Source organism: Panthera tigris, chromosome C2 (assembly GCF_018350195.1).
Source record: "Panthera tigris isolate Pti1 chromosome C2, P.tigris_Pti1_mat1.1, whole genome shotgun sequence".
Classification (NCBI taxonomy): Eukaryota; Metazoa; Chordata; class Mammalia; order Carnivora; family Felidae; genus Panthera; species Panthera tigris.
This window is the reverse complement of record NC_056668.1, coordinates 67,672,008-67,685,278: the sequence shown is the minus strand read 5'-3', so window position 1 is coordinate 67,685,278 and position 13,271 is coordinate 67,672,008. Positions and strand designations below refer to the sequence as shown.

Below are 13,271 nucleotides of genomic sequence, written 5' to 3'. Positions count from 1 at the left end.
TTATAGGCTTCTAAGAGGATCAGATGAGCAGTTTTAATGTATATAAAAGTACATGGCAAATAGTAAAGCATCATATGAGTAAATATATAGTATTGTTATGATGATGATGATGTTCAAAACCAAACTCTTCATCTTCCCACTAGAATGAGCTGTTGCTCCTAACTTGTTTTTTATGTCAAGTCAGAATCTGGAAACCTTTGTCTCCCTTATAGCTGCATCTGCCTCCCATCCCACATCTCTTTAGTTGTAATAGTCTTTGATATTATTCTGTTAGAATTTCTTTATCTCTACCATCTCTGCCTCCCTTACTGCCACCCTGTGTTGTTCAGAGCCTTACTATACACGTCTTACTTGGCTAGTACATCAGCTAAGTCCAGTCCAGTCTTTACGTCTCCACACATTTCTACATAGCCCTTACTTTTATTGTTTAATAATGTACCATGGGAGAAATTTACATAATATTTAGTAATATTCAGTAAATATTTTTCTCCTTTTAGACATTCGGCTGTTTATATTTTCAGTTTTTATATTATGGTAATAGATATGTGTATGTGTGTACATATATAATATATATGAATATGCACATAGCTGATGATTATTTTGTTAAAAGCAAATTCCTATATCATGAGTTACTAGGTTAATGGGTGGTTATTTGAGACTTCTGTTTCATTTTTCCACTTGTATGCCGAAGGATAGCACTAATTTCTATGCCACAGACAATGGAGTGTTATCATGAATGCATTGGAGCTTCTCATAGTCTAGCAAAACTTAAAAAATGTATAATAAAAAATACAACCTGTCCATTTTCATGTACATGGAATCCAGGTACTCCCAAGTCCAAGAAGATTTGGTGTGTCATGATCTCAGTAACCTTGTACTGACATATTTATAGGCTAGTATGGGTCAAGACCGCTACTGTGAATTTATCAAACATGTCAAAAGTGCAAAACAAGAATCTCAAGGAAATACAGAAAATTTTATTCCTGGTTACATTCTGTTTTCCTTATAGGCTCTTCAGCACTTAAAGATAAGCTTGAGCTTCATTACTTTGAGACCTAAGGATTCCCTGTCTCCTCCTCCCTCCATGCAGCCCCCACACAACCCCCAGCTCTTCTACCTGCCTTTCCCTCTGAGCGTCCACACTCATCTCCTCACTCGGGAGCCCTCAGTGTGTAGACAGTGACAGACTGTCCTCAGATGTCTTCCTTACTTTCATCAAGTGTTTAGGGAAAGATTCTGAGTGTCCTTGTCTGAGAAGAGAGACCAAATTGACTTAAATTTCCATTTTCTTTAAAAACAAACCTTACATTCAGACAAGTATGAATTAATCAATTTCCTTGATAACTCCTTCCCCATCCCTCTTCCTTTTATGAGAAAGTTTAGAAGAAAGTTGGATGCTGTGAGAATTTGGATTATTTATGAGCTTTCCTTAATTTTTTGAATTAAGTACAGAATAGGTAATGAATTACAGGGTTTAGCTGATTGTTCTAGAGAATCAAATATATGCTTATGATTTTATATATATATATATATATATATATATATATATATATATATATATAAAATCAGAGTATGAAGCACTTTTTAACTTTCCCATACAACTTTCATCTTAAGATGTCTTTAAGGAGAAACTTTCTTGTTCTTTTATTTAACAAATGCTTATCATTACCATCCTCTCCAGGATTAATAGTCTATGATTCTGTGAAATTTATTGAAGTACTCAGTAAGTTACAGTATTCGTTTGTACATATCCCTTATACTGTTTATAGATGCAGTTGAAGTCAAGGACTAACACTGATACCCATCCTAGTACATCTTTTACGTTTAAAAAGAAAATGTTTAAGCTGATTTATTTATTTTGAGAGAGAGAGCACAAGCAGGTGAGGGGCAGAGAGGAGAGACAGAATCCCAAGCAGGCTCTATGCCATCAGTGCAGAGCCTGAAATCATGAACCTTGAGATCATGACCTGAGCCGAGATCAAGAATCAGATGCTTAACCGACTGAGCCACCCAGGTGCCCCTGTCTTTTTAAATCTTGAAATAAAAATAATCCCCCTCACCCCGTTGACTGATTCAGTAGTCTTTTTGGGTAAACACATGGTAAGGCAAGTAGAATTCTTGCTGGCTCCAGCACCCCTAGTTGATCCAGCATAGTTCCCATCAGTGTTTCATACTGTTTTCAAAAAATGATGCGTTTTAAAGTTTAAATGTAATTGAAAAGCCTTTTTTAAAAACATTTTTGACATTGAAAATTGTACATATTTTCCAATGTTCAAAATTTAACATGAGAAAAATAATTTAAGAATTATGGTTTTTGAGGTCAAATATTTATGTAAATTGTAATAAATGAAGTGTAAAATGTATAATTACATAGAAAAATTTACCATAATAGAAATGATATTAGCTATTATTTCTTTGTATTATATGAAATAACTTTATAGTCATCTCCCTGTTGCTCTATTTATTTCTCTCCCTAGGTGAACATATCAAACCTTTTACACCAGAGAAAGCAAAAGAAATTATAATGTCTTTACAACAACCTGCAATCTTCTGTAACATGGCTGTTGATTGGCCAGCACAACACTGGACTGCTGAACACCTTTCTGAGGTCCTTCATGGCAAGCAGATACGATTCAGGATGGGAATGAAAAGAACAGATACAGGTAGGACTATGAGTAATCGTAATAATAATGCCTCTTCAATAGCATTCCCGTATTCTTAGCAGTGGTTTCCTTATCTCTAGAGAATCCTTTATTTCGAATCCTGTTTTTGACTATTGCAGATAGGAAGGTTTTATTGGAAGTTTTAGATGGACAGTTTGTGTTAAGGTTTTTTTTAGACTAAACAACCTATAGTTGATAACCTTATATAAAATGTATTTGTTCATGTATCATGGCTCATTGAATGTGGTAGATGCTTAAGATTTGTTAATGTGCTATTCTTTATGTTCCCCTGTGACTGAAAAAGATTAATACTAATCTAATAGTCTCTTTTACTTTTGACTCACATAGAATGTGCCCTTTCATTTGTGGCTTCAGGCTCTATATTTATAGTGCTTACTCTTGGTTGTAATTGTATCTCTCTGCTTTATCAGCTGTCTGACCTCTATGGCACTGCATAAATGTGAGAAGTATGTAAAGTTGGGGTTTTTTTCATCCTCTTAAACAGATTTTGCCAGCTCCTCCTTCTTCCCTCAAGACTTGTAACATTTCGATATTTTGCCTTATAGTCAGATAAAGCAGTTACTGTGAACTCTAAAAATTAATTTAAAGGAAAGAAACAGCGCTGTTTTTAATCTAAAGGAACCATGACCATTGTCTGGCTTCAGAATGTGTTTAACTTCTATTTAAATATGGGCAAGTTTGCTAGTCTAGAATTTCACAGTGTTTGAAGCATTGCTGTGAAGTGGCTCTATGAATATCTACTAATAACTCAGAGGGAACTAGAAAATTACCCAATTTCCCTTCTAGCTTCTCCAAGCTTCCTTCTCTCATGCTGACCTTCTAGCATATCTCCCAAGAGCTATGTGGTTTTTGGTGTCTAGAACACTCTCATACTCATGGCAGGTAGAGCAGGCTTAATACCTCAAACTCTTTGGCATCTCATTCTAATCATAGATCAAAATGTTTACTGTATTTTAAAATTAAATGCTAGACCAGCACAAGGCACATAAAAATTCATCTTGTACTTTTTCTTTCTTGATTTTAGGCAAATAAATCTCTCCAGTGAAGTGTCTTTTAGACAATAATTAAGAGATAAATAAGAATTGTAATTTTTTCACACTGTGGTTAGGCTCTAACTATAATACTACCATTAATTGCTAACAGTTATTGAGAGCTATTGTGTCAGGCAGTGTTCTGAGTGCTTTATACATATTAATTCTCTTAACCTTCTTCAAACCCTCTTAGAATGGTACTGTTATAAACCTATTTTATAGATGAGGCACAGCGATTTGACATTTTCAAGCTACACTTAAGCATAAAAGAAAAAGAAAGTAGAAAGTCTCTGCAGTTGTGAGCAACTGCTCTGAGTTTTTACTGATGATAATTTTTTAAAGTTTATATGCAATTCACATAATATAAAATTTATCATTTAAAAATATACAATTCAGTGGTTTTAGCATATGCATCGTGTAGTACAACCATCACCACTGTCTAATTCCAGAACATTTCATCACCCCATCACCCCATAAGGAAGCCCAGTACCTGTTAAACAGTCACTCTCCACTCCCCATCTTACCCTCAGGTTTTGGCCACCACTAGTCTGCTTTCTGTTTGTTGTTGTTGTTTTAATTTTTTAATGTTTATTTTTGAGAGAGAGAGAGAGAGGCAGAGTGTGAGCGGGGTAGGGGCAGAGAGAGAGGGAGACACAGAATCCGAAGCAGGCTCCAGGCTCTGAGCTGTCAGCACAAAACCCCATGTGGTGCTCAAACTCGTGAGCCATGAGATCATGACCTGAGCCTTAACTTACTGAGCCACCCAGGCACTCCTGCTTTCTGTTTTTATAGTTTTGCCTATTTGGGACATTTCATATAAATGGACTCATTCAGTATGTGGCCTTTTGTGTCTAGCTTCTTTCACGTAGCATGTTTTCCAGATTCATCCATGTCGTAGCATATATCTGTACTTCATTTATTTTTATTGCTGAAATTTATTTATCCTCATCATATGTATATACCACATTATGTTTATCCACTCATCAGTTAATGGACATTTGTGTTGTTTCCACTTTTTGGCTATTATGGATAATGCTACTTTGAACATTTATGTACACATTTTTATGTGGGTATGTGTTTTCATTTCTCTTGGGATTATACCTAGAAGTAGAATTGCTGAGTCATGTGGTAATCTGTGTTTAACCTTTTGAGGAACTGAACCATGTCTTGAGCAGTTTCTCTTGATGTTAAATGTGACTTTTAAGTTTTATTTATTTATTTTGAGAGAGAGAGAGAGCACGTGAGTGAACAGTGGGGAGCAGAGAGAGAGAGAGAGAGAGAGAGAGAGAGAGAGAATCCCAAGCAGACTCTGAGCCCGACTTGGGGCTCAAACCCACAAACCATGAGATCATGACCTGAGTTGAAACCAAGAGTGGGATGCTTAACCAGCGAGCTACCCAGGTGCCCCTAAATGTGACTTTTAAATGGCTACCAAGGGGTGCCTGGGTGGCTCAGCTGGTTAAGTGTCCAACTTCAGCTCAGGTAATGATCTTACAAGCAATGATAACTTTGTTTCCTTCCTATTGAATATGTATTTTTTTCCCCTTTTAGTTGCAGGTATGGCATTCATTTATTTATTTAGAGAACCATTTTTTTTTAATTTAAATTTTAGTTAGCATACAGTGCAATATTGGTTTCAGGAATAGAATTCAGTGATTCATCACTTACATACAACACCCAGTGCTCATCACAAGTGCCCTCCTTGGTACCCATGACTCATCTAGCTCCTCTCCCACCCACCTCCCTCCATCAACCCATAGTTTCATCTGTGTTGTTAAGAGTCTTTTGTGGCTTGTTGAATATATTTCGTATTTTTGTTTTAGGTCTTGGTTTGAGTTTTTCTAGAATGCTTGAGGTAATAGTAATTATACTTTGAATTATATGTATATCTTAGTTCATTTTAGGAAGCAGATAATGATATCTCGTAGGTCTTTGAAAACATTCTGGATCAAACTCATTTGCCAACATACATGCTCAGTGGCAATACTATACCTCAACTGGCAGTAATTTGGCAAAACATCTGTAGAAAGAACCCTAAACAGGTGGGGGTGCAATGATGATCAAAAGTCCTTCCCAGTACCTGTATTCCATGCAGTGTTTGTTGCTTATAAAACGATGAAGTCTAACAAAATGGAGACATACTTGTTCCTCTGCTCTGCAAAAAATATTTTAGGACTCCCTTTTATGAGAGTTAAAAGCAAACTCAACTTACTACTTCCAAATCCTGAGCTCAGTCAAGCTGCGTCTCACCTAACGCTTTGACAGTTAAGTGGGATGAAAATTGCAGCTGCCTAGGCTACTTCAACATGAAATGAAAGAACAATAATAATAAAGTTGGAAAGGAATAATTGCATTGCAAAAAAATAAACTAAGAAAAACAGCTGTGCTACCCAGAAAGAAATTGTCATAACAGAATGAAAACAGTACCTTTGGTGCTGCTACTTCCTGGAAGGAAAATATCAAAAGAATTCTATTTTGAAATCACTATGTAAGTGAAAAAGTCTGTCATTTCCATTCATCCCATTCATAGTATTTCTCCTGACAGTAACAGTTCTCACATGTAATTTTTTCACTTTTGGATTTTTATTTTTTAAAGTACAGTTTGCTGTGACAGAACAAAGTCCCCTGATAAGGCTGCAACGCAGACATGGCTGTGAAAACTGGCCTTAACTCTGAAGTGCTGCTCTGTACCCCCAGGGGCAGATGTCTCAAGTAATGGTTTTAGTATTCAGTTCGATTGGTTGGATTAGTTTTATGAAGTGAAAATTCATAAGACAGTGTAATGTCTTTAGGCTTCCATTGGAGCTTACTGAAATGATTGTAAAATTACTCCTGTTTCCAAGCACCATGCAGCTTTCTTGCCACATGGGTTTTTGTTTGTTAAGAAACTCTGTGTGTTCCTATGTTGTTGGGGTAAATTCTTTTTTTTTTTTAAGTTGGACAATTTTTTAAATATTTATTTACTTTTAATTTTTTAATTTTTTAATTTACATCCAAGTTAGTTAACATATAGTGCAACAATGATTTCAGGAGTAGAATCCAGCGATTCATCACCTACATATAATACCCAGTGCTCATCCCAACAAGTGTCCTCCTTAATGCCCCTTGCTCATTTAGCCCATCGCCCCACCCACACCCCCTCCAGCAACCCTCAGTCTGTTCTCTGTATTTAAGAGTCTCTTATGTTTTGTCCCCCTCCCTGTTTTTATATTATTTTTGCTTCCCTTCTCTTATGTTCATCTGTTTTATATCTTAAATTCCACATGAGTGAAGTCCTATGATATTTGTCCTTTTCTGACTAATTTTGCTTAGCATAATACCCTCTAGTTCATCCACATAGTTGCAAATGGCAAGATTTCATTCTTTTTGATTGCCAAGTAATACTCTATTGTGTATATATACCACATCTTATTTATCCATTCATCTGTCAGTGGGTATTTGGGCTCTTTGCATACTTTGGCTATTGTCAATAGCGCTGTTATAAACCTTGGGGGTGCATGTGCCCCTTTGAAATAGCACACCTGTATCCCTTGGATAAATACCTAGTAGTGCACTTGCTGGGTCATAGAGCGGTTGTATTTTTAACTTTCTGAGGAACCTCCAGACTGTTTTCCAGAGTTGCACCAGTTTGTATTCCCACCAGCAGTGCGAAAGAAATCCTCTTTCTCCACCTCCTCGCCAACATCTGTTGTTGCCTGAGTTGTTAATGTTAGCCATTCTGACAGGTGTAAGGTGGTATCTCATTGTGGTTTTGATTTGTATTTCTCTGATGATGGGTGATGTTGAGCATTTTTTTATGTGTCTGTTAGCCATCTGGATGTCTTCTTTGGAAAAGTGTCTATTCATGTCTTTTGCCCATTCACTGGATTTTTTGTGTTTTGTGTGTTGAGTTTGAAAAGTTTTTTATAGATTTTTGGATACTAACCCTTTACCTGGTATGTCATTTGCAAATATCTTCTCCAATTTTTTTTTTTTTACTGTTATTTTTTGAGAGAGTGAGAGAACTGGGGAGGGGCAGAGAGAGAGGGAGACAGAGGATTCGAAGCAGGCTCTGTGCTGTTAGTGCAAAGCTTGATGTGGAGATTGAACCCACGAACTGTGAGATCATGACCTGAGCCAAAGTCAGACGCTTAACCGACTGAGCCACCCAGGTGCCCCTGGGGTAAATTCTTAATGATGATGTTCATAATATTGTGGATATACATATATACACACACACACACACACACACACACACACACACACATACACACACACAAACATATATATACACACACACACATATATACGTATACACACACACACACACACACACACACACACACACACCCATATACACACACACATATACTGATGGGTTACTGTTCTAAGTCCTTCTTAAAACTTGTCAAATTTTAAAAGTTCTTAAATATGCAGATTTTAATCTTTTAGATAAATGTACTTTTGTAAAGTTTTCCTACTTCTGAAAGTCAGGTGACAAGTTGATGAAGTAGACCTAGGATGCCTCCTTGACACCCCCTCCCCTCTATTCTTTGCCATTCTAAGGTTATAGGAAAAAGAGAGGTGGAGGAGAGAAAGATGGTCAAGATAATCCTAAGTAGTTCAGGGAGAAATGGAGGGAAAAGTTAAAGGTGAGTTAAAGAAGAGTTTGAATGCCCTTCTCCTCTTACTACTAATTTGACTAACTTTTGAAGGGCCCCAAGTAAATATAAGAATCAGAATTAGTGCCTGTTACTGAGAATCTACTTTGTTTCAGACATTGTGCTAACTGATTTACACATAGTAGATCTATATCTCTTGAAAGGATTTCATGCTGATCATAATCAGGTTTCTTGAATATTAACTTCCCAACACGCATTTGAAATATTCTGCTTGTTGGGGCACATGGGTGGCTCAGTCGGTTAAACATCTGACTCTTGATTTTGGCTAAGGTCATGATCTCACAGTTCGTGGGTTCAAGCCCCGTGTGGGGCTCTGTGCCGACAGCATGGAGCCTGCTTAAGATTCTGTCTCTCCCTCTCTCTGCCCCTCACCTGTTCATGCTCACTTGCGTGCTCGCTCTCAAAATAAATAACAAATAACACTTTAAAAAAATATTCCACTTGTTACAAAAAAAAATTCATTTTTCACTATTTAGAAGAATAGTTCTTGTATAAATGAGTCCAACATCCATAAATGGACAGACAATTGTCTTCTCTCTAAGGTTTCCTCACCAACCCTCTTCTCTGGGTCTTTGCTTTTTCCTGTGTGTCTGTGACACAAAATTGGCATTTAATTATGTCATGCCCCAAATTTCCTATTATTCTGGTTAAAGCTTTATATTTGTCTGAATATATTATCAACTCAAGAGTATTACCTATCTCTTTTATGCAAGCCTGAGCACAGTGCTAATTACAAATTAGGAACTTAATAAATGATTCTGAAATAAATGAGTTAATGAATAAATGAACAGACATTAAATCTGCCATTGGCCACTTAATAATTCTGAGGAGCTATGTATAAAGTCAGAAGATTTTCAAAAGACTGTTTTTTGTTATTGCCTTTTTTCCTTTTTAATCTGAAGAAGTAGTTCTCAAACTTTTTGGCTTCAGAACCCTTTGCCAACTCCCTTTGTTGAGTTCTCCAGTGCAGAGAAGATTGGCATGACTCCTGCACAAGGATGATGCAACTTCACGAAGCATTCCATATCTTTTGTAATATTTGGAAAAACAATAAATGCCATACCTTTAAAATAAATTATTGAGTTCCCCAACGAGCGTTTGCCAATGTGGATTATATCTAGTGATGCTTACCATATTATAAATTAAAACTGAGACGTTTTAAAAATACAAAAACATAAACACGTATTCCACTAGCTATCTCTGTAGTGACATCGACTAAGCTTCTAGAAAACTCCACCATATACTCGTGAGAGAATGAGAATGAAAAATGTCAGAGTATTATTGTGAAAATAGTTTAGACCTCACAGACCCCTGAAAAAGTCTTGGAAAATTAATAATCTAAAGTATACCACTGGATTACTAAATCAGGCTATACTAAGTGTAGTCTTTAAAAATCTTAACGTTAAAATCTTGTTTTTCACCTTTATGTTAAACCATGATATTGTGAGTACTGTAAATGGTTCTAATTATATCACAAGCACAAAATTAATTTTTAATTGTTTCAAACTGTCTTCATTTTAAAAAAGCAACAATATTTGGAAACAGTGTTCAGTATACATTTAAGGTTGGGCTCTCTTACATTGCAGTTCCTCAGTTTGAAACTACATGTGGTTATGTAGAAGCTACACTTGAAGAGTTTCTGACCTGGAACTGTGACCGGTCTCCTCTTTCCGGACCTTTTAGAGATTATGATCATTCCAAATTCTGGGCTTATGCTGACTATAAATATTTTGTCAGCCTATTTGATGACAAGACAGATATTTTCGAGGTAAGTCAATACATTCCTTTCAATCATTGTAATAATTTACTCTTGTGAAAAGATCACAAATTAGAATCTCTCTGGTACTTTTTTCCTTCACTGTCTTTTTCTCTCAAAAGTAATCACTGTGAGTCTTAAGCATTTTATCCACTCAGGCTAAAAGATTTGCTCAGGAAAAGTATAATGTTTGGCTCCCACGGATGAGCAGCCTTGTCACTATTTTCCTACTCGCCGGACTTCTCACACACCCTCTCATTTGCCTTTAAACAGTGCCTGAGCTGGTTTGGAGTATATAGAAGCATAGATTGTGTATAGAACTTCATTTCCTCCTGACCTACATAGACGTTTTTATTCTGTTAGCGAGGCAGATGGAAGTGCAGCACCGATTATTACATGAAGAAACGTTGCTGAAATCCTGGAAGCATTCCAGGCTGCTGCTGCCACCATCCTGGCCTGCTCTCGGGTGGGGGGTCGGTGGGGGGGGGGGGGGCTCGGGGAGGTGGGGGGGGGGGCTTAGTCAGGTTTATGGCCTGAGGCAGAGTGCTCCTGCTATTTGAGTGCAGAAGTCCTGCAGAAGCATGGCAGTGCTTGCGGAAGTAAGAATGTGGAAATTCTTTGTCAGGTGTTGACATAACTGACAGCAGAGTTTGCAGACTACCATATCCTCTTTTAAATGATTTCTACCTCCAACTGCTAGCTTATTTTGTGGGGTAATTTCGCAAATTCTCTGTTCTGGTTTCTGTGTTTTTCTTAGGCATGAGGCAGGATTGGGAGTAGTTCCAGGAAGCTGCTTGGATGACTCTGCCTTGCCCACAATCAGGTCAGGGCTCCAGAGTCCTTTATCCTGCCACTAGTCCTTTATCCAGAGAGGTATTTTGCCATCACTGCAGGCTGTCATAACCCCCCCTCCGCCCCCACCCAACTCCCTGGACTCCTCTCTTCCTGACCATCACCATCAGGACTTGCCTCTCAAATAGGCTGATAGTCCTTAGACTCTTCTTCTTTTTTTTTTTTTTTTCTTTTTTTTAGTTTGTATTTAAAATCAAGTGTAGTTAATATACGGTGTAATATTTGTTTCAGGTGTACAATATAGTGATTCAGCACTTCTATACATCATCCAGTGCTCATCATGACAAGTGCACTCCTTATCCCCATCACGTGTTAGTTTTCCATTCAGCTTATATGTTTCTTTTTCACTTTGAGTCAAGGTGTAGATGCTGGGGTTTACATAGTTAAAGCTAAAGTTTTTTTTAAAGTGCTTACTTAAATTTTGCTTTTTATAAGAAAAGGAAAACTATCACTTGTCTCATAATTGTTAGTTGAGGATATATTTTTATTCTCATTACTATGAAAGAAATGCATCAGCTTTGAAAATATTCAGTAGATACTTTCTGAATCCTAAGTCTATCCCAAATCTACTATTTATTCATTTTTAAATGATAATTTTGAGGTAATTTTTTTCCTTATAGAATTATCTGTGATCACTTTATGGATCTTTAACCCTGGAACATTTAGATATTGTAGTTAACTTTTAGAGTCTTTTATTATATTTCTTGTACTCTCACCCACCCTGTAGATTAGACTACTACTTTTTGCTCCATATTTCAGGTAAAACACTGTGTAATGGCAGTATTTATCAAGTACTTCTTGTACCTGGTGCTTTTCTAAGTGCTTTACATTTGTAACCATCACAGTAACCCTATGATATAATAATTATCCCTGTTTTTTTTTTTTTTTTAACGTTTATTTATTTTTGAGACAGAGAGAGACAGAGCATGAACGGGGGAGGGTCAGAGAGAGGGAGACACAGAATCTGAAACAGGCTCCAGGCTCTGAGCTGTCAGCACAGAGCCCGACGCGGGGCTCGAACTCACGGACCGCGAGATCGTGACCTGAGCTGAAGTCGGACGCTTAACCGACTGAGCCACCCAGGCGCCCCTAATTATCCCTGTTTTAAGAAAAAAAGAGGCACAAAAATTCAACCTTTTCTGAAATTCTACAGCTAAAAAAAGAGTAACCCAAGCAGTTTGTCCTCCAAGCTTTAACTGTTGCAGTGTATGCATACACAGGGTCTGAATACATTTAGTTCTTAAGGACCCTGTAGACAGGGGTAAGGACTTCTGTTCTGCTGAGTCTGGACTCACTCTGCCTTGCGTGAATCTCTCATCTGACCCCATCAATTGTTCTGCCTCCGCCCAGGCATGACAGCACTGGGCAGACATGTGTCTTGTCCATTAAGTGTGGATATAAAAGGCCTTTTGGTTGTGTGCTGGAATTCTAATTGAGCCCTTATAGTATAAAACCTGATGTTTTTAGTTCAGTGAGTTTTTGTCAGCTCCCATTATGGGGATTAATTCTCTGGATCAAAATAGGCAAATCTGCTATAAACAACCAAGTTCATAATGATTATGTCATTTTTTATCTCAGAAATTTCTGAACACCAGGTCTTCTTACATCCCAGGTACCTAAGTTGTTTTCCTTTTACCACTCTAATTCATTCAGTCACCAAGTCTTACAACTTACTATTTCAAGTTTTCTTCCATCTGTCATAAAATGGTGGGTAGTTAAACATTAAAATGGGTAAATTTAGGGGTGCCTGGGTGGCTCAGTCGGTTAAGTGTCCGACTTTGGCTCAGGTCATGATCACACAGCTTGTGAGTTCAAGCCCCGTGTCGGGCTCTGTGCTCACAGCTCAGAGCCTGGAGCCTACTTCAGATTCTGTGTCTCCCTCTCTCTCTCTCTGCCGCGCCCCCGCCCCCGCTTGTGCTCTGTCTCTCTCTTTCTCTCCTGAAAAGAAATAAACATTAAAAAAAAATTTTTATGGGTAAATTTTAAAAATCTTTATTAATTCACTTAAAATAATTATATGAGAATATAATAACATTTTTATAAAAATAACTATATTCAAGAGACGCCTGGGTGGCTTAGTCAGTTAAGCATCCAAACTCTTGATCTCTGCTCAGATCATGTCCTCATGGTTCATAGGATTGAGCCCTATGTTGGGCTCTGCACTGACAGCATGGAGCCTGCTTGGGATTCTCTCTCTCCCTCTCTTTCTGCCCCTTCCCCCTCCTGCTCTCTCTCTCTCTCTCTCTCTCAAAATAAACTTAAAAAAAAAGAAAATAACTATATTCAG

The 13,271-nt window shown here is 37.4% G+C and overlaps 1 protein-coding gene and 1 pseudogene across 4 annotated transcripts in view; both read left to right on the top strand.

Moving 5' to 3' along the window:
• Positions 1-13,271, top strand: part of HSPBAP1 (HSPB1 associated protein 1) — a 58,183-nt gene that overhangs the window by 14,742 nt on the left and 30,170 nt on the right. For all 4 annotated transcript variants that reach the window (XM_007098306.3, XM_007098305.3, XM_042998745.1 and 1 more), the window contains exons 2-3: positions 2,478-2,663; positions 9,963-10,144. In XM_007098306.3, the coding sequence (XP_007098368.1) occupies positions 2,478-2,663; positions 9,963-10,144 (368 nt within the window). The remainder of the gene's footprint in view (positions 1-2,477; positions 2,664-9,962; positions 10,145-13,271) is intronic.
• Positions 9,318-9,407, top strand: LOC122230845 (annotated as a pseudogene).